Source organism: Schistocerca americana, chromosome X (genome assembly GCF_021461395.2).
Source record: "Schistocerca americana isolate TAMUIC-IGC-003095 chromosome X, iqSchAmer2.1, whole genome shotgun sequence".
NCBI classification, from domain to species: domain Eukaryota; kingdom Metazoa; phylum Arthropoda; class Insecta; order Orthoptera; family Acrididae; genus Schistocerca; species Schistocerca americana.
In genome coordinates this window covers 758,513,536-758,536,385 of record NC_060130.1, presented here as the reverse complement: position 1 = coordinate 758,536,385, position 22,850 = coordinate 758,513,536, and the positions used below count along the sequence as shown (strand labels likewise).

General features: G+C 37.2%; 1 protein-coding gene across 3 annotated transcripts in view; it reads right to left on the bottom strand.

The window, feature by feature from the left end:
* LOC124555774 (endothelin-converting enzyme homolog) overlaps window positions 1–22,850 on the bottom strand; it is a 400,218-nt gene that overhangs the window by 15,928 nt on the left and 361,440 nt on the right. For all 3 annotated transcript variants that reach the window (XM_047129822.1, XM_047129823.1, XM_047129824.1), the window contains exons 11-12: window positions 17,140–17,296; window positions 8,751–8,929 (exon numbers count right to left, since the gene is read on the bottom strand). In XM_047129822.1, coding sequence (XP_046985778.1) covers window positions 8,751–8,929; window positions 17,140–17,296 — 336 coding nt within the window. The remainder of the gene's footprint in view (window positions 1–8,750; window positions 8,930–17,139; window positions 17,297–22,850) is intronic.

Sequence of the window (22,850 nt, the reverse complement as noted above, 5' to 3'; positions counted from 1 at the left end):
CAAACATGAGAATTACTGAAACAATAAATTAATATGTATCAAGAGGACAACGATTCTTGGGACCACAAGCAAGAGGTAATGAGATCAATTTTGAAGAAAGAGAACAGTCCAAAAGGGCCAGATCCTGAAGAAGGCTATAAACCATTACAGAATTTAAATGTTAGATTATTGGAGCAAAAAACCAGAGAAGATGAAATAACAGGACGTTTATCTAATTATCCATATGCTTTGATTTGGTTTTGCTCACTCATTTCTTTGCCCCTTATACATTTCTCTTCCTCTCAGTTTCTTCTATATAACCTTTCATGTTCTCTTATTTATATAGTCATGTTATTCCAATTTTACTGCCTTTATTATATAGCACATGCGTCAAAATATTCATTTCCTCTTCAATGATTTTTGCTCCAGTATTGAAGAAGAGCTGAAAAAGATCTCTAATGATATTGTAGTTTGTGTTATGTAACTGTAAGTACCATAAAACTGTCATTACATGCACAGTTTAGTGTATTCATTACTTACTCTAATATCTGGCAAGCCAGTATGCCTTTTCATTGATACTGCCAAGTAACTGATGAACAGTGTCAGATTAACTTCTTAACAATGTGACCTAGTGAATCTGCTGTCCACCTAAGTGACTGGAATTTATTCATAAGAAATTTTCCTTCATACATTATTAAATAGTTATTAAACAATGGAAAAACCAGGATGGAATGTAACAATATTATGAAAAGGATAGCTGCTACTCACACACACAACACAAGTGCATGCGCAAACGCAACTCACACACACATGACCTCAGTCCCTGGCAGCTGAAGCCAGTGAAGCAGTCAGAGACTGTGGACATGTGTGGGTGAGCTGCATTTGTGTGTGTGTGTGTGTGTGTGTGTGTGTGTGTGTGTGTGTGTGTTGCCTTTTTTTCGACAAAGGCCTTCATAGCTGAAAGCTGATTTTGTGACAGTCTTTCTGTTGTGCCTATCTGTGACTCAGCATCTCCACTATATGGTAAATAGTTATTAGTTGCCCAAAGAATTAATTATTGTAATGTAGAATTGTAGGTGTATCACCATTTGCATTTGCATTTAGTTTCTGAAACATCTAGACTACTCTGTTTACAGTCAAGCATTTATGAATGTCTTATGAATTACTTTAACTAACTTTAGTATTGTGTTTTTATTGAAGCATTGTAATTATTTTAGAAGGAGGTTTTCTTTCACAGCCTTTTGCTTCAACATGAATAACACAAGTCTAATATTCTTAGGAGAATTTTCCAGGTTTGGGTAGACCGCAGAAGATTAAGATGGATAACATCAGATGCCCCCCATGAACCATGGACCTTGCCGTTGGTGGGGAGGCTTGCGTGCCTCAGCGATACAGATAGCCGTACCGTAGGTGCAACCACAACGGAGGGGTATCTGTTGAGAGGCCAGACAAACGTGTGGTTCCTGAAGAGGGGCAGCAGCCTTTTCAGTAGTTGCAAGGGCAACAGTCTGGATGATTGACTGATCTGGCCTTGTAACAATAACCAAAACGGCCTTGCTGTGCTGGTACTGCGAACGGCTGAAAGCAAGGGGAAACTACAGCCGTAATTCTTTCCCGAGGGCATGCAGCTTTACTGTATGATTATAAAATGTAGGCTGGCAATGGCAAGGAAAGTGTTTCTGAAGAAGAGAAATTTGTTAACATCCAGTATTGATTTAAGTGTCAGGAAGTCATTTCTGAAAGTATTCGTATGGAGTGTAGCCATGTATGGAAGTGAAACATGGACGATAAATAGTTTGGACAAGAAGAGAATAGAAGCTTTCGAAATGTGGTGCTACAGAAGAATGCTGAAGATTAGATGGGTAGATCACATAACTAATGAGGAAGTATTGAATAGGATTGGGGAGAAGAGAAGTTTGTGGCACAACTTGACCAGAAGAAGGGATCGGTTGGTAGGACATGTTCTGAGGCATCAAGGGATCACCAATTTAGTATTGGAGGGCAGCGTGGAGGGTAAAAATCGTAGAGGGAGACCAAGAGATGAATACACTAAGCAGATTCAGAAGGATGTAGGTTGCAGTAGGTACTGGGAGATGAAAAAGCTTGCACAGGATAGAGTAGCATGGAGAGCTGCATCAAACCAGTCTCAGGACTGAAGACCACAACAACAACAACAACATCAGATGGTTTTATACATTTTCATTACTAAAGCAGAACATTGCACCATACGTGGATGAGCAAACCAACATGTATTTAGAATGCTGTATTGTGTTCATCTGCTCTACTCACCACTAAACACTTGGAAAGAATCAAGTGTTGTTGCAATAATTATGACATTGGACTCACATTCAGGAAGACTAGAATTCAAATCCATTCCCACTTGTCAAGATGTTTCTGTTATTTTCCTCAATCACTTAAGGCAAATGTCGGAATGGTTCTATTAAAAATTACGCAACCAGTTTCCTTCTCCATCCTTTCCCAATCTGATGTTTTACTCACTCTTTAATGATCTCATCATTAATAGGACAATAAACCAAATCCTTCTTTTTCTTCCTCAGAGAAGCTGCTTAATAAAAAGATAAGATAGAAGCTTGAACTATTTGCTTGTTTCATTTACTGTCAAATCAGTTTCAGAATAGTAGGCAATAACTTGCTGCAATGAATTCATTAAATATATAATTTGGGACATCATGTACAACTCTGTGGGAGTATTATTAATCTCCATTTCTTAAAGAAACTAGGTGGTGTATTGTCAGTAAATTCAACATAAATTGGAAATATAATGATCACACATATAACAATCTGGGAGAACAAAAAAAATTATTGTTTAAAAATTGTCTCATTGGATTTCCTGAAATACTTGTAGGCTGAATAGGATAGTTGAAGTAGCAGAAGTCTTAACGCAAAAAAATAAGGATTAATCAAATGGTAATAAAATCTAATTTTGTATGTAAATGTCAGTCATCTGTAAACTATTTAGTTAGGTATCATCTGCTTACTGTGTACTATGTGTATGTGCTTATGCAGGGAACTGAGATAATTGCAATATATTACTGAGTAACTGAAAAACATGTGACTGGAGCCCATTTGCCACAGACACATATTTCTATGAGAGACAGATGAAAATATCAGTAATTGGAATGTATATACACTAACTTAAAGGCTTCTGAATTTCATCACGTATTAAACAAATTTTGGTGCATATACAGTTCCAATATGGCATTAATAGCATGTCTACAGTATTAAAGAATATCTTGAAGCTAAAAAAATAGTATTTTTGTATGTAGCTGTACAAATATGTGGACTGTTTTCAGATAGCATCAATTGAAATTAATGTATGTTATACAACATCTGTATGTATGCATTTTCAAGTTGTTATTTTAAGGTGAATGACTGGATGTCAAATACTTGTTCATCCATTTTCAAAAGTTTACATCTAGAAATTATGTGTTACTTTCCCACACATGGTTATCTATGAGTCTCTTGATGAGTAGTACAGCTAAGATGAGATATTGTTAATGAATGTCACTTTCTTGTAATATAAGCCCACAGATTCTATAAATAGTTTTAATGATGTCATCTTGCTTTCAGCTGTTAGAGTTTTATTTTATGATTGCATTTTTGGTATTATGCCATTTACAAGCATATGTTTTTGAGATATAGGCTTGCATTACACAGAAATCTCTGCCTAATGTAAACCTATTGGTCAAAATCTTACACTTGAAAAGGGCATAATTTTGAAATTGCAATCATCAAATAAAGCACTAACAACTGAAAGCAAGATGACACCATTTAAAAATGTTAATGAATGTGTTACAGGCTGGAGTTGTTTTGTTGATTTAGTAATATCAGTATCAGATAATAGCTATTTCAGTCTGCAAGAAATAGGAAATAAAGAAAGAATATGTTTTCGCATATGATTTTTTTATTATGAGCACTGAGAGTAAAGCAGAAAAAGATCTCACTATGAAGGTTTTGCATACTGATATTTTAGTTAATCTGTTATTGCTAACTACATGTCCAAATGTATGTACTATGAATGACAATAACTGTTTTTCTCAGAGCACTGTGGAAATATGTTGAGAAACCTTTAAAATGAAAATGACATTGTTCTCTCTTAAAAACATGCTGACATTTTCCTGCAGATACAAAAACTAGATAGCTTGCAAGAAACATGAATTAAACACAATGTAGATTCAAATCATGAGCTACAGTATGTTATGTCTGTATTTTGACACTTTATTCAACCTGTTTGGCAGTTTTTTGTCGAAATTTTTATTTAGTGGTGATACAGGTGAATACTGTAGGTTTCCATATGTCTAGTTGAGGCTCATTATGGAAAATATTTTATTCTTGACCAATGATGCTTTATTGTGTTATGATTGTTAATTAGGGCAAAAATGCTTGTCAAAAACAAGAGTATATGGTTCATTTGTAGATTTAAATCCTTTGACTACAAATAATACGAATAAATGTTTGTTGTCTGCTGATGTATAACTATCAAAAGAAACACCAGAGAAATTATCATATCTCATACATTAGTACGTGCCTTTCAACTGGCACTCATAAATAATTACTTAGTTTTCTATAACTATTGTTCCTTCTTCTAATTGACTTAATTCCCATAGATTTGTTGACATTCAGATTATATCTGTTAATTTCGGAGACAATAGTAACTGCTGTTCCTTTCCTTTTCATGTGTTACACATTCTAAGATTCAAATCTAAGCCCATGTTTTCTTATCTTCTCTTTGTAGTTCTTCTACTTATTTTGCCACAATTCCTAATGGCGACAGTTTTACAGTTTGTAGGTGTTAACTCCATGTACAGTTCCCAAACTTGAGAACCAAGGGACTGTTCTGTTAAGATTAGTGGATGTTGGCAAAATTGACCCAGTTTTAAGAGGCCAGGGACTCACCTTTCACTCCCGCTGATTGGCTAAGTTCTATATGGAGTGCATTGCTCAAAGGCAATACAGCTTTTGCCCTTCAGGTCTTAGGTGTGGAATTTGCTGGAGGAGCTGCTATATGATCACAAATTAACTCCCGAAAGTTGTATACATCAAAAGTTTTGAATCACCTTGGTTCTGAGAGTTCCAGAACCTGTACAGAAAATTGGAATAGAGATCAACAAAAACATCATTTTTGCCCTTTGTATTGCTCATGAAAACCACACATTGCATGTTGTACCACCATACAGCGAGACCTTCAGAGGTGGTGGTCCAGATTTCTGTACACGCCGGTACCTCTAATACCCAGTAGAACATTGTCTTGCATTGATGCATGCCTGTATTCATCATGGCATACTATCCACAACTTCATCAAGGCACTGTTGGTCTAAATTGTCCAACTCCTCCATGGCGATTCGGCATAGATCCTTCAGAGTAGTTGGTGGATCACTTCATCCATAAACAGCCCTTTTCAATCTATCCCTGGCATGTTCGATAGGGTCATGTCTGGAGAACATGCTGGCCACTCTAGTTGAGCGATGTCATTATCCTGAAGGAAGTCACTCATAAGATGTGCATGATGGGGGCAATAATTGTTATCCATGAAGACAAATGCATCGCCAATATGCTGCCGATATGGTTGCACTATTGGTCAGAAGATGACATTCACGTATCGTACAGCCATTACGGTGCCTTTAGTGACCACCAGTGGCATATGTTGGCCCCATATAATGCTACCCCAAAACAGCAGGAAACTTCCACCTTGCTGCACTACCTGGACAGTGTGTCTAAGGCGTTCACCCTGACCAGGTTGCCTCCAAACATGTCTCTGATGATTGTTTGGTTGAAGGCATAAGAGACACTCATGGGGGAAGAGAATGTGATGCCAATCCTGAGCAGTCCATTCGGCATGTTGTTGGGCCCATCTGTACCGCGCTGCATGGTGTCATTGTTGCAAAGATGGACCTTGAAATGGATGTCAGGAGTGAATTTGTGCATCATGCAGCCTGTGCGTACAGTTTGAGTCATAACACAACGTCCCGTGGCTGCACAAAAAGGTTCAACATGGTGGCATTGCTGTCAGGGTTCCTCCGGGCCATAATCCATAGATAGCAGTCATCCACTGCAGTAGTAGCCCTTGGGTGGCCTGAGTAGTCATGTCATCAACATTTCATGTCTCTCTGTATCTACTCCATATCTGAACAAGATCGCTTTGGTTCACTCCGAGATGCCTGGACACTTCCCTTGATGAGAGCCCTTCCTGGCACAAAGTAACAATGCGGACACAATCAAATTGCGGTATTGACTGTCTAGGCATGGTTGAATGACAGACAACACAAGCCATGTACCTCCTTCCTGGTGGAATGACTGGAACTGATTGGCTGTTGGACCCCCTCCATCTAATAGGCACTGCTCATGCATGGTTGTTTACATCTTTGGGTGGGTTTAGTGATATCTCTGAACAGTCAAATGGACTGTGTCTGTGATACAATACCCACAGTCAATGTGATTCTTCAACTTCTCCCAGCGTATTTCTTGCTCGAACAGTCCATGGGTGTACTGCCGGCCCATAGTGTCCAATGGGCACAATATTTCAGCAATCAGACATGTCGCCATCATCAGGTGTGCTGACGAACTGATCTCCTGAGGGCGGGCAGCCGTCCTGAATCCCCTTCCCCTGCAAGGCATTGTCTCCGCAGTCCACAACTGCGCCCGCACATCGGCAGTTGCTGAGAGGCTGGTGTCAGCATCTGTGGTGGCATCGGTGTAACTGCCTCGTCCGCCCTGGTCGCTCGTTTGTTTATTTTGCTGAGCCTCTTTTTAATTAGACTCATTGCTGGTTCCCATGCCTTGCTGAGGCTATAGCCGTAGTCCCTGTTGATGAGTCTGTCCCTGGTACGAATTTTGACAGCCTCTCTAACGACGCTGTCCCAGTATTTAGATGTCTGTGCCAAGACCCTGGTATGTTGGTAGTCCATTTCATGATTTTCAGACAAACAGTGCTCGGCGACTGCCAACTTGTTGGGGTACATAAGTCGAGTGTGCCTCTGATGTTCTCAGCAATGATCTTTGATGATGCACACTGTCTGTCCAATGTAAGTCTTCCCACACTCACAGGGAATCTGGTTTATGCCGGCCTTCCACAAACTGAGATCGTCTTCCCAATAATGCTCGTGTTTTATTGGGCAGGCAAAAGACAGTTCCTACTCAGTGTTTCCTCAATATTCGTCCTATTTTGCCCGATTGTGCGACAGTATACAGTATATAGGCGGTGGCTATCTCTTCCTCCGTGACTTCGTCCATCTCCACACAGTGTACTGTAGAGGTGGGGCAGAGAGTGCATCTGATCTGCCATTCCGAGTACCCGTTTTTCTGAAATACAGTTTTGAGGTGTTCCTGCTCATGGGGCAGACTCTCTGCATCGGAGATGGTGTGTGCCCTGTGCACCAGTGTTTTTAGTACCCTATTCCTCTGCGAAGGGTGGTGGCAGCTATTTGCGTGCAAATACAGGTCAGTGTGCGTTTCCATCTGTATACCCCATGGCCCAGGGTGCCATCCGTTCTTCTTTTGAACATGACATTCAGAAATGGTAAAAATCCTTCTGCTTTGGTCTCCATAGTGAATTTGATGTTCGGATGTATGGAGTTCAGGTGTGTAAGGAAATCTAGGAGCTTGTCCCTTCCATGGGGCCATATCAGAAACGTGTCATCAACATATGTACCCCAACAAGTCGGCAGTCACAGAGCACTGTTTGTCCAAAAATCACGAAATGGACTACCAACATACCAGGGTCTTGGCACAGACAGCTAAATACTGGTACTGCGTCATTAGAGAGGCTATCAAAATTCATACCAGGGACTGACTCATCAACAGAGATTGCGGCTATAACCTCAGCAAGGCATGGGAACCAGCACTGAGTCTAATTAAAAAGAGGCTTAGCAAACAAAACAAATGAGCGACCAGGGCGGACGAGGCAGTTACACCGACGCCACCACAGATGCCAACGCCAGCCTCTCAGCGACCACCGACGCACAGCCGCGGGTGCAGACCGTGGACAGAACGCCTCACAGGAGAAGGGGATTTAGGACAGCTGCCTGCCCTTAGGAGCTCAGTTCATCAGTGCACCTGAGATTAGCAACATGTCTGATCGCTGAAATATTGTGCCTGTTGGACACTATGGACTGGCAGTACACCCATGGACTGTTCAAACCCAGTCAATGTTTATCTTCAGGATTTCTGGGAACCACGGTGATGCAAAACTATTTTTGATGCCTCTATATTGCCCTGGCCCCTTTGTCAGAAATTGGAGTCCTTGGTATCATACCAACATTCGACCTCTCATGTGTCAGCATTTAACTGATGGAATAAATAGAGCCTATTATCAAAGTGTAAGAGTCAAAAGCACTATAAGAGAGGTGAGATGATGGTCATGGTTCAGCGCTTCATTAAAAAAAAGCTACACTGGACCTCTCTGGGGGCTACATATAATACATACACATATTTTTGTGCATGGGGGGAGGGGATGGGAGCTGCACACACATGTGTGCCTTTGGGTGTCCTTATGTGTGCACAGTTACAGCTTAAGTTGTGACCAGGATGTAAAGCATATGCAAGATACAAAATAATAAACAAAGCATAAGAACATATGGAATTGATATCAGCACACAGACATCACATAAATTGCTTAATCTCATATGAGTGACATGCATGTCTGTAGAACATTGTATGATGCACAGTGAATGCACAGTATACACGTATATTTGCAAGACTTTTGTGCAAACATGTAGATATTAGTACAAGCAAAATTTTAATTGGCAACAAACCTTGATCATCAAATGCATGAGTAAGTTCATGTCCCATAACAACTCCCATTGCTCCATAATTCATAGATTTTGGGTGTCCAATGTCATAAAATGGAGCTTGCAAAATGCCAGCAGGAAAAACAATTTGATTCTTGGTTGGTGTATAGTAGGCATTTACAGTGGGAGGTGTCATACCCCACCTATAATCGCAAATACGAAAAATAATAACTATGTAACATGATCTAATTTCCAAATATGTTCATAAGTATCCATTTCTGAAACAGAGCAGTATTTCTAATATATTCAATTTTCTTTGGACTGATTAAATTATTGATATTTAAGTTCCTGCCCTGACAGCCTACATGAAACTAACAAAAATGAATACCACATAAAATGCAAGTAATTATGTTAACAGAATATATTAATTGAATCTGTCTTTATAAAACATACAGTCTAGGAAAATCACAGACAGTAATAATTTAATATTAGATGCAAAATGCTGATCAGAAACTAGAAACTAATGATAAATTTCTTTAAATTCTGAAAAAGAAACTACTTTGTAAGACATCAGTTTTCCTGAATATCTTTCTAAGGAGTGATGTAAGGTTCAATTGAATCTTCAGTAATCTTCCCTAGGAATATGACAAATATCCAGTGCAGCCCACAGTTAAAATTCCAAACAATTAAAAGTAATGTGATTAGACCCAAATAAGTCAAATACACTACATGGAAACAAAATATGATGTACCAACCAACAAGGTAACGATTTTTTTGGTATTTTCCCATGCCTCTTTAACTAAGTGTTGGGCTACTTCCTAATTATACCTCAAAATGTGTTTCAGACACATTGTGACCTGCACTTTATAGTTACAGAATTAATAACCACATGACAGTATTATTTTCTTCACACTTACAATATGATCAACTCAAGTAAGCACACAAGAGATAGTAGTTCATTAGGTACAAGGTGTACCTAAGAAAATGGGTGAATGGTATAAAAAAATTAAAAACAAAACAGAAAACTCTATTTGCCTTCAACCTAATCTCAGCTGCCTAAATGCCAACTCATGTATTTGTGAATATTGGCATTAACATTGCCCTTGATACTCTCTAATTTAGCTGATATGAATCTCAAAAACAGTAACCTGATCAGGGCTTGTAGACTATTGACTCTAGCATGGTGCATTACCAACAGCTACCTGCCATAGCTCTGAAACAGTCACATACAGTACACATTTTGTGTTAATAATTTCTGTTCTTTATTCTTGCAACAATGCTGTGTGTTTCTCTGACAACATTTTGCACAATTTGAATTAAAACTGGATGTTAAAGCATTGCTAAATTGCACTATAACACAATCTTCACATTGAGCAATGTGGCACATTGGTTGGCACACAGCTATATGTGGCAGGATGGAACCTCAAGTCTCAACCAGCCACCCAGATTTAGTTTTTCAGTATTTTATAGAAGTATCCTGATTCTGACTTTGCACAAAGGGAGAAATTATAATTATAATTTATTTGTAATTGAGATGTATGTTACCTGTCATATGCATTGTGCATCCCACTGCAGACTGTGGTGTTCTTTATACAGCTAATAATGACTTTATAAAATTACATGACTTATACATGGTTCCCAGTGTTCAATATGTCCTCCATAGATGAGGATGAAATATTTGAGAATTGTTTTATGCACTGAGCATAGCAATTCAGCCTGGAAGTTTCAACAAAAGTAAAGAGCCTACAAAGCCCTCTTTGTATAATTTTACATACTTCCTCTAAATTCTTTACAGAGAGTGTTAGGATGACTCATCTGAAATCACATAGCTTATTTCCTTCCATATTCATTCCCTGATTTAAGTTTGTACTCCATCTCTTATGAGCTCCCTTTTAATGAGATGTTAAATCCCAATCTTTCTTTCTTTAGAGTTATCACACACATACACAAAGAGAAAAACTGTAGTTGGAAAGAATGGCATTCTGTCTGTGGAGAAAAATGATTCACATATTATACACTTTTTTTTTAATTTCAGACACAATCACATAATATAACAATTGTAGCCAGTTTGAGCTTTACATTGGGCCTTTTCAGATCGTAAAATAGAAAAATAAATAAATAAATCCATTTTAAAAAGTTAAAACCTGTAAATTGTTTGGCCAGTTCTATTTATAATCTATGTAAATTAAAAATCAAAATACATTGAGTCATACCTACACACCATAGACGGTATTTGGTGAACAATGTGTTGTTACACTACATACATGCTGAAACCAGTTATGTTTGTCAACATATTATGTAATTGTGTTTAAAACAAAAAGAAGCGTAAAAATCTGGCTCAATATTAATTTATTAAAGTGAGAAAATGGGTCACAGCTAGGGTAATTATGGGCAGAAGGAAAAAATTTATGTACAAAATACAGAAAAACAAGAATGAACTTATACATATGTGTTTAAAAGTGAATGTGTTCATAAGATAATCCTTAAAACTATGACAAGATGAAAAAGTGAATAGGACTAAAAACAAGATTGAAGGAATTGTTGTGACCTCATGGAAAATATAGCTTGTGCCATTCCATAAGTTGAAGGAAGTAAAATGTATCTTGACTCATAATGGTCTCTGGGCTTTCTGAGTGTAAGAATCTTGATATTTCATAGTACATCTCTTATAGTGTCTGCCATGGAAATGAGTCTAGCATTTACAGGTGTTCTCATGGTGATTAACAATATTTGAATTGGAAGATGGAGGTCTTCTTTGAATCTTCTCTGTCTTTTCCATTATTTCAATTTGACAGGGGTTACATACCAACAAACAGAACTGAATAATCAGCAAAACAAGGGTTTTTGTAAGTAAGTTCCCTTGTGGGTTTATTACAGCTCCTTGAAATTCTTCTGCTGAATCTCAATGTGGGATCTGCGTTCCCTTCAAGTAGATTTATGTGGTCATTACATCTTAAATCACTCTAGACAACCATTAGAGTTACAATAGCCCATAAGTTTCAGTACTTTGCCTGCTCCTGTTCTCAACCTACGTAAATTATTTAGGAGAGATTTTGGAAGATTCTCAAAAAAATGTCATAGTTTCAAATGATATAAATACATGGATAAAGGACCCAATCACATCAAAACCAGACACAGTCTGAAACAGTCTTACAGCTGGTTCACAGTAATCTGATTTATCCATAATTGTATAAAGACCCTTACTATGCAAAACCAAACGAATAAAAATGACTTACATGTAGCAGAAGCAGAAATCAGTGGCAATACTATATGAGGATCCATGTGTGAAGTTCGTAGGAACTATATGGGGCATAAGCTGAGCTGGCACAAAAACATGGTTGAGTTAAACAGAAATTTCTGTTCTGCCTGCTTTGCTCTTCTAAATCTCTCCTGCTATGTTTACATACAGAAGGTATTGCTATCACACTTCACATACTTTTACTCAATACTGTCCTTACAGCAGATTGCAGATAAATGAAAAAATATTTATTCCACAAAAATATGTGGTAAGAATATTATGTAACTTTGATAACTAAACATCTTTCAGAAATATTTTCAAGGCTCTTGGGATTCTTACACTTCTCTGCCAATACATTTACTCTCTGATGGTATTTGTGGTTGATAATAAGAATGAATTTTGGATGAGCAACCATCACTCTAAAAGTAAAAATAATTTCCATAATCTGGGTGGTCAGAAAGAGTCTGAAAACCTCATAAGGGTGTTTCAGGGTAGGTTGTACTGAGAGATGACAGTTAAGAAAAAAAACACAGTACATTGTGCCAGTTCTGAGTTAATTAGCATTGAAGTTTGCCAATTAGGCCCTTGTGCACACATATTCAAGCAGTTTGCTTCATACAATTAGTGTCAGTTGATCATCAGGCCATTGTGCACACAAATTTAAGCAGTCTGCCAGGTAAAATTAATGTCAGTTGTTCTCATAATGTAGATGATAGTGTGCAAGACTGTTCAGACTTTGGTTTAGGTTCAGTCCTTGTTAGCATCCCATGTTCAATTTTTTATCACTCACTTGTTTGGTTTTAGGAAATGAAATGAAGAACACATTTGATGATACCGTATTTGGTGGGTCACTTGAATTTGCACACATAACAGCCTGGTTTGCTGACTTCAATGTTAGATAACTCAGAAACACTGCAGCACATTGAATTTTTTCCTGAACAACATAACCTATATTGCAACACCCTTACAAGCTTTTCAGACTGTCTCCGACCATCCTGTATAGGTGTATCCTTATCTAGGGTTCAGAATGTACTTTTATACAATGGTGTAAAAGGTTATAACATGTTGTTGATAAATAGGAAACAGGGAATTGAAGAAAAGATTCTGAATAGTCCAGAACAAATTAAAAGATGCATTATTAGCTGCCATATATACCATTTATCAGAATGTTTGAACTCATGGATGTAAATTTCACTTTGCTATAATCTTTACATTAAACATGTAGACAGATTATGTTGTTCTGTATACAGTTACATAAATGCTTTGTTTTATGTATGGGACATAAACAGCAATTTTGTGATTTAAGAGGAGGATCAGTGACTTTTCCAGAGTAACTGTTTATCTGGAAATATATATACATTCATATCATCTGGAAGTGATTCCCGTAATTGTCAGTGTGAGTAGATTAGCACTAGCCATAATTTGTTGTTAGTGTACTTTACAGAAGTAGCTTGCAGTGGTTGTTTCTGCATGTTAATCTATAACATCACTCATTCTACATTCTAGAAGACTCTCCTTTGTAAAAGTATTTACGAGACGTGTATGAATGAAAGAATCAGTCAACAAATGAATCAGCCTATATTACAACTCATTCCAGTCTAGTGCCATGATCAACAAACACCATAATGCACATTGATCCATCTCCTGGTATTCATAGAACCATTACTATTTTCTGCAATTGAATTATAAGATGCAGAAAGGACATATCTAACAAAAATGAAAGTTTACAGTAGACACAAAAATCTTCATAGATAGTTTGAAACACAAAGTTTGCACATGAAACTTTTCTGCAGCTTTGCAGTCATGTTTTGTCACAATACTGAAAGGAATGCTACTCCAACATGTGGCATATCAGGCAATTATTATGCATTTTACATGTTGTATATATGCCATTTTTACAAAGTATGACTCTTGCAATCATATTAATTTTAAAAATTGTAATGAAATAAACAATAAACTGTCAGAAAAAACTTTTATCAAGTTATTTCACATGTAGTTACAAGCAGTTTTTCTTCTCATTAATTTCTTCTTCTTCTGTGTATATTGTGGGCCATTTGAAAAGTGTCTCATAAAACTTACTGTTCCCTGCAGGAACATGTTGTCAAGTTTGTGGAGATCTTCCACTTTCTTTATCATGATTGGAACACAATCAGTGATGCATGCTTTCTCCTGAGGTAGACTCAGAGCATTTGTGAGGAAATGTGTGACTGATTAGTCCAGAAATATAGGTACTCAAAGGCAACAATCTTCTCTTTCTTATCTGATTTATATTCAGTATTCTTCAACTTAGACAACTGAAAAGTAATTTTATTTTCATTAGAAATAACCCTTCCTGCTGGCTCATCTTTTTGTAGTGCCTGGGCCATCATTTCTTGAAAGCTAGAACATCATTTGAATTCAACACTTTGATGGAGAAACATCCAGGCACATTGCTCTTTCTCATAATCTCACAGTATTCTTCCATTATAAATATTCTGTCACTCCTCGTGATGAGCCATCAAATATCCCTAAAGTCCCTGTCACAGCATGGAACGGAATGTGCTCATACAGAGTTATAGTCTTCAGTATACTGTTATTAACAATATTAAGCAGAAAACAAACCAGAGTATGATTTCTATTTTGCCCAGGACATGTGTCACTGAACAGTATTAGAAGCTGTACATGTTGTTCTTTATTATTTTGTTCAGATTTGTCCTACATAAAGCTAAAACTTCATGATGAGGTCTCTTTGCAATTACTTCTTGGCAAACATACAATACGAACAGTGCAAAAAATCAGAGGTGACATACATGCATTCAAGTCGACCATAATAAACACTCCCTGCTTTGTAGAAAGGCAACAGCTGTGCTACATATGTTGATTCTACATCTTTCAAGATAATCAACAGCCAGTGAAATCATATTCCAGTGGGTATACAGGGTGGTACATTGATAGTGACTAGGCTATATATCTCATGAAATAAGCGTCAAACGAAAAAACTATGAAGATCGAAACTTGTCTAGCTTGAAGGGGGAAACCAGATGGTGCTATGGTTGGCCCACTAGTTGGCGCTGCCATAGGGCAAATAGATATCAACTGCATTTTTTAAAATAGGAACCGCCATTTTTTATTACATATTCGTGTAGTACGTAAAGAAATATGGATGTTTTAGTTGGACCACTTTTTTCACTTTGTGATAGATGGTGCTGTAATAGTCACAAACATATGGCTCACAATTTTAGATGAACAGTTGGTAATAGGTAGGTTTTTTAAATTAAAATACAGAACATAGGTACGTTTGAACATTTTATTTCCATTGTTCCAATGTGATACATGTACCTTTGTGAACTTATCATTTCTGAGAATGCATGCTGTTACTGCGTGATTACCTGTAAACACCACATTAATGCAATAAGTGCTCAAAATGATGTCTGTCAACCTCAATGCATTTGGCAATATGTGTAACGACATTGCTCTCAACAGCAAGTAGTTCGCCTTCCGTAATGTTCGCACATGCATTGACAATGCACTGATGCATGTTGTCAGGCATTGTCGGTGGGTCATGATAGCAAATATCCTTCAACTTTCCCCACAGAAAGAAATCCGAGGATGTCAGATCTGGAGAACGTCCGGGCCATGGTATGGTGCTTCGACGACCAATCCACCTGTCATGAAATGTGCTATTCAATACCTCTTCAACTGCATGCGAGCTATGTGCCGGACATCCATCATGTTGGAAGTACATCACCATTATGTCATGCAGTGAAACATCTTGTAGTAACATCGGTAGAACATTACGTAGGAAATCAGCATAAATTGCACAATTTAGATTGCCATCGATAAAATGGGGGCCAATTATCCTTCTTCCCATAATGCTGCACCATTAATTAACACGCAAAGGTCACTTATGTTCCACTTGTTGCAGCCATCATGGATTTTCCATTGCCCAATAGTGCATATTATGCCGGTTTACGTTACCGCTGTTGGTGAATGACGCTTCGTCGCTAAATAGAACGCGTGCAAAAAATCTGTCATCGTCCAGTAATTTCTCTTGTGCCCTGTGGCAGAACTATACACAATGTTCAAAGTCATCACCATGCAATTCCTGATGCATAGAAATATGGTATGGGTGCAATCGATGTTGATGTAGCATTCTCAACACTGACGTTTTTGAGATTCCCGATTCTCACACAATTTGTCTGCTACTCATGTGCCGATTAGCCATGACAGCAGCTAAAACACCTACTTGGGCATCATCATTTGTTGCAGGTTGTGGTTGATGTTTAACATGTGGCTGAACACTTCCTGTTTCCTTAAGTAATGTAACTATCCAGCAAACGGTCTGGACACTTGGATGATGTCATCCAGGATACCGAACAGTATACATAGCACACGCCCATTGGGCATTTTGATCACAATAGCCATACATCAACACAATATCTACCTTTTCCACAATTGGTAAACAGTCCATTTTAAAATGGGTAATGTATCATGAAGCAAATACTGTCCGCACTGGCAGAATGTTACGTGATACCATGTACTTATATGTTTGTGACTATTACAGTGCCATCTATCACAAAGCGAAAAAAGTGGTCCAACTAAAACATTCATATTTCTTTATGTACTACATGAATATGTAATAAAAAATGGGGGTTCCTATTTTAAAAAATGCAGTTGATATCAGTTTGACCTATGGCAGCGCCATCTAGCAGGCAAACCATAGTGCCATCTGGCTTCCCCCTCCAAGCCAGATGAGTTTAGTTCTTTGTAGTTTTTTCGTTTGATGCTTATTTCGTGAGATATTTGGCCCGGTCACTATCAATGGACCATCTGTATATGTGACCCTTTGCACAGTGGATAGATTTACGCTCCAGCTATCATATAATGCAGAGAAATGGAAATTAAAATTTTGTTAAATGTACCTTTCCACATCTTGCAGTTCAATTAGTGTTTCATGCAGTTTTGCTCTTCCAAAAGTAATATTTTTATGATACTAGAATTTCACATTAGGAAACAACACTATATTAGCAATGCAAGAAAATAAAAGTAGCCTGGATATATCCCTGCAGACAACTATTATTTCATGAAGCACAAATCATACAGTTCTTGATGCATCCATAAATGCAGTTTTAGTATCTTATGTACTGATATAAACTATAAATGAACAAGTTAATATAATACAAATAACATTTATACCTGGTTTTATTAACTGGTTGATCAAGTTTTTCTAAATTTGATTTCAGATTATATTTATTGACGCGAATATTATTTTCAAAATATTCATCTTCTTTTATTTCTAGGTCTTTGTACTTCTGATCCAGTTCTGCTGGATTTAGTATATAGTCTGGAAAACCTAGAACAACAAAGTATAATTAAACATGAAATAAATGTGTAACATATTTTACATGCTTAATTATGTTTAAGTGTATAATGCACCTTAAAATTGATAAAAAAGTGTTTTGTATCACAAACTTCCAAAGTTGATGCTTTGGTGTTATGTGTGACCTGAATTCATTAGGCTGCAGATTCCTTTTTTTTCAGATGTCAGCTATGTTTGAAGTTGCAATTTTACTACAGAAACAGGAGAAACAGAAAGGACACTAATTATAGAATTTTGTACGCATCTTGTATTTAATCTTAAATTTTTCACTTAGAAACCAAGATTTCATTTTTATTTCCCTTTGTTTACAAATAGTGTACATAGTCATGATGCAAATCAAAAGTGTTCTCTCTTTTACTTCTTGTACAATTCTGAAAAATGAGTTACTTTTTGAACAAATAGATGTATTCAACTAACCAGGAATCTAATACTAACACTGTAGAGCAACAGGGAGAGCTTAAGGAATATAAGATATACATACCTACAATGATTAACTGAAAGAAACAAAATACTACATTATGAAGATTAAGGAAATACTGTTGTATGACTTTATAAAGGATGTGATGAAAATTGAAGTAGAGTAAGAGAAAGTTTGGGTTGTAAACTGAAGAGTGGGCGTTTTTGTTACTCCACATGAGCTTCTAGATCTTTTGTAATATAAAAGCCCAATAGTTGACATACAAGATGAACCCACTAAGATGTCTTGTGACAAGAATTCCACTGTTGCACATGGCATTGTATTAATAAGGAAACTGTTTAAATGAAGATATGTTTCTGCTTAGACTGTAATTTCATGGAATACTTCTATTTGCATTACATAAAGTTTCATCCTGAAAGCAAAAAGTTTTCATTCAAGCAATATTTGATAGCTGTGGACCCAGTTATTCAGAAAACAATTGAAATAATGAAATTATTTTCCAATGTTTAACTGTTGGCTAGGATCGTCTATTTTGTGATGGACATTTCTTTCTAACACATATTTAGGTTTTCCACATTTTTTCCCCCATAACATGTAGTTTACTAGCCTAATTTCATAGATATTCTTCTGTATTGCTTGCTGTACTAGTACATCAGGAAGAAAGCATATCATTGAGAAAATGCTCAGCCATAGGGTATGGGACTGACTGCAATACAAATTTTTACTCCATAATGGCATATGCTCTGTTTTGAAGCTACCTATTGGATTAAAACTGTGCTCTGAGCCAAACCATGAGCCTGTAATCTTCCCTTTGTGAGCAATGCCCTTAGTGGCTTAGCTATACAGTCATAGCTCACCAATCATCATCAGAGTTCCACTTCTGCATTTCATCTTTCGTACTTTCCAAACTTCATAGAAGCCTGTGAGAGATTAGTTTCTGGGTTCGAGTCACAGTCTTCCAGGTAGTTCCAAAAAAATGCATACTCCACTTTAGTGTGAAAGAATTACTCTTGGAACAATCATCTAGACTGTTGGTAATCCATTTCTCATTTACATCATTTCCTCCAAGAGTGTTAGGTCAACACATTATGGATGAGAGCATGTCTGAAGTTTCCAAAGTAGGAGAGAGGCACATGAAAATTAGAGAACAGGTTATGAAATGTGCATGGATATCTCAGTCAATAAGAGTATTGCTTGCAAAGGCTAGGTTCTGAGCTCAAGTCTGGCTTGTAGTTTTTAACTAGCAACCTGCCTCATCCTCACAAAATTAGCAATAAGCATCTACGGCTGGAGAGCTTGTTTTTAATATTTAGTGATATACATAAACCTTCCTTCATGAATCCATCTATTAGTGAAAACTGTATCAAAATCCCTACAGTGGTTCCTGAGGCTGGCCTTCATATACAAAAAGGAAAACACAGTGGATGACTTTAATTTATAATATGTATAGACTCAGGTCAAGCTTCACTGTTCCCTGGAGTTGCAGTGGCTGACACTTTATTACTTTCCTTGCCAGATATCATGTCCCCCTTAGCTAACTAGCTAATAGCTCCCATTAGTGCCACAAGATGTCACTCCAAAAGCCAATTAAAGATGGAACAGATAACAGTACATATATTACACACTCATCATTACTATAAACAATAAATTCTATACAAAACCTTCATCATGGATCAGTCTCTCTATTACTGAAAATAGTATCAAAATCCTTACAGCACTTCCTGAGATAAGCCATAACATACAGGCAAAAGAACATGGAGAGGACTTTCATTTAGAGTTATTATGTATAAAAGTACCAGGAAGTTTTACATCTTGTGGGAATGGCCATTAGACCTCTACTAGAAATAAATACCAGGCATGGATGCACCAGCCCATATTATTTTAGTGAAGCTATTGTTTCATAAATTGTCAGATACAGTTATTACCTCTCTTCTTTGGCTTTGATTTTGGAAATCTTCTGTGCATGTGTTGTTGTGTATATTGATTCCAAGTTCATTCATTGCTACTGATTCAGGCTCACATTAATTGTAGTCTTGGTGTTTCCCGTGTACTGCAGTTTTGGCTATAGGTTTTGGCTTTCACATTCTATGTGTTTCATCATAGTGATCTGTATATTTTAGTGTCAGACCACAAGTTAAGTAATGCCAAAATGTTGTTCTCTAACTGTCAGACATGGGTATATAAACATGAGGAATACATTACAGTGGTACTTTTTGTCTGGTTTTGTGTTTGTTTGAGTACTCTGTGACTTTGACACCATTCATACTCACTTGAGTTAGTGACTGAATTTATGCCTGTGTGCATATTTCCATTTGTTAACCCAAGCATCTGGGAGGGGAAACCATCCTGTATGCCAATGATATTGCACTATTCATGCACTGCCAAAACCTAAATGTTACAGTTAGGCACCTCCAGAAACATCTAGACAAAATTAATCAATGGTGCACTGTATGGAAGGTGAAAATCAATTCTGACAAGAGCCAATCAATGCTATTCACAGCCAAGATCAAGCTCTCCATGTACCAACCCACATTTGATGACTCAGACTTGACTTAGGATGACCGAGTCACATAGCTTCGATTTAGCTGTCACATGTAACCAGTGTGGTCAACAAGGTTTGTGGCCTGCTTCATGAATAGTGCATTTGGCTGTTCTGTGGAAATTGTCTTGAATGGCTAATTATGTCATTTTATGCTCATAGCATGCTTCTTTTCCTTCTTAAATTTCAGTATTATTTTATAAAAACGGAAATGAAATTCAAATAATTTGAAAGCCCACTTATGTGCTCCATTCAAGTCATGTGATGCCTGTGATGTAGCTGGCTAGCACGCTGCTCCTATTGTCATAAAGCTAATTCACAGTGATGTCTTGTGTTGGAATTTACATTTCAGAAAATGGATTACAAATGGTACATAGTATCACACTGTACAAATACATCTATAAAAACTCTTGAAAAATTGTTTCTGAGTGTTTCAGGGAATGAGGAGGTTTGTAAAAAGTGGTTGCATTGTAGCAGCAAAATTCCGCGATGTCTGTGCCAAGTCCACTTACATAATTAAAAATGTCTTGTAGTCTGAAGTTAACATTAATTTACCTCTGAGATATGCTTTTCCACTGTTACTCTTAGAAAAAATTGTCATTGTAACTGCCTTTTTTTTTCATAACATTGGTGGGCCAGTTGGTGAAGCTGTGGACTGCCGAATATGAAAAGATGAAATCTAGCCTACAACAATATTTACAATATTTTAACTTGTTCCTAAAAGAAATTGACAGTACTTACATATGAAAATCAAATCACAAATATAAAACTGCACTGCATTGATTAGAAACAGAATATTATTATGTTTTCCTTGGCATTTACATGTGATTACTTTTGCAGTAGCTGTTCACATACATCATGTTCAAAAAGATATTTTCTAGTTAATGTGACCACACACTTTTTACTTTATTAGAAACTATGTTTTTTCTTTTATCTTCACACTGTCCAGGTAGGATCCTTATTGTTTAAGCTTTTGAAGTTTCATCATGTTACGTAAGATGAAGTTAAGTCTGCTTCAGACACTGACGTTAGTTTACATTCACAAACAGCACAGCCATTACCTTTGTGTTACCTGCATGTTGCCCATGCTTTATATCTCTCCACATACAAGACCTCATCATCCTCCAACTTATTGTACTGTGAGCATGTGGTGATATATTCACTACTAACAATGTTTTCCAAGAAAGGCAATGGTTTATAGGCATAGTAGATGCATTTATTCTTAGCTGTCCATTTTTCAGACTACACTTAATGTGAAACTATACACAATACATCCCATCATCAAAACAACTGCTACAATGAGTTCTTGTTAAGGCTATTTTCATAGTTTGTGTAAAACTTTAAATAATTTATGACATTTCCAGGATATCAAGTTGCATTTCTTTTCCCCATAGTTATATGTGCTCACCGTTGTGCCAAAGAGCCTGTGCTCATGATTGTTTGCCTGCTGAGTATCTTGCAGAGCAGAAATCAGCACTAAGATTTGTCAAGAATAATTTTGTCATGCTTTGGATCATATTTCATGACATAGTTGACAGTCTGTATATAAGGTACTGATGCATTTTTCAGAAGTTCCACTGAGCTAGGTGGTGCAGTGGTTAGCACACTGGACTTGCATTTGGGAGGATGACAGTTCAAACCCATGTCTGGCCATCCTGATTTAGGTGTTTCATGATTTCTCTATATTGCTTCAGGCAAATGCCAGGGTGGTTCCTTTGAAAGGGCACGGCCGACTTCCTTCACCATCTTTCCCAAATCCGATGGGGCTGATGACCTCGCTGTTTGGTCCCTTCCCCCAAATCAACCAACCAACCAACATACGTTCCACAACTATATAGCTTTGAGCATGTTTAATGAGGCTGCAGGGAGTAGGGAAAAGAATATCCATCCTCTAAGTGAGGGAAGCATAAAAACATCACTTTTCATAAGGTTTACGGTATCATCGTTCACAAAATTCCTTTTTATTGTTACTTAAAATTGTAAATGCGTTTTCCAATAGCTAAATAACTAGCAGAAAAAGTATGTAAAAACCTAGCAACTATAGCTACCACTCCTGTATAGTTTCATCTTACACCTAGTCTGTGACGTCAACAGAGCATTAGCCAATAACAGAGCGTTTATGATCATGTGACCAAATCCTGATTATTTAATGATTCTTAAGCTCTAAGTACATAAAAATAAGAGATATTTTGTGAGAATGCTGACCGTAAATGCGATTTGAATCTTATAACCACTCCGAATAACAACAGTCCAAACCATATTCTTGACATAGGAAAATAGCTTATTGTACCCACTCTTTAAAAGTGACACACTATCAGACAAAGCAAAACTGACAATACTTCCAGCCATCTTGTATGGTTCAGAAATGTTGTCATTGGCCACCAAAAAACACTTGCAACAACTGCTAACCCTTCAAAACAAAGTGTTCTGGGTTAAACTGTACACTGATTTTATATGGAAGAGTGTTGTGCATGAACAACAGTGTACCTGGGGAGACATGGTGTTCTTTCTTCAATACTTCAGCCTATTGCCTGCAGAATCGCATGAAGGAATGTGCACTGCAGACTGCC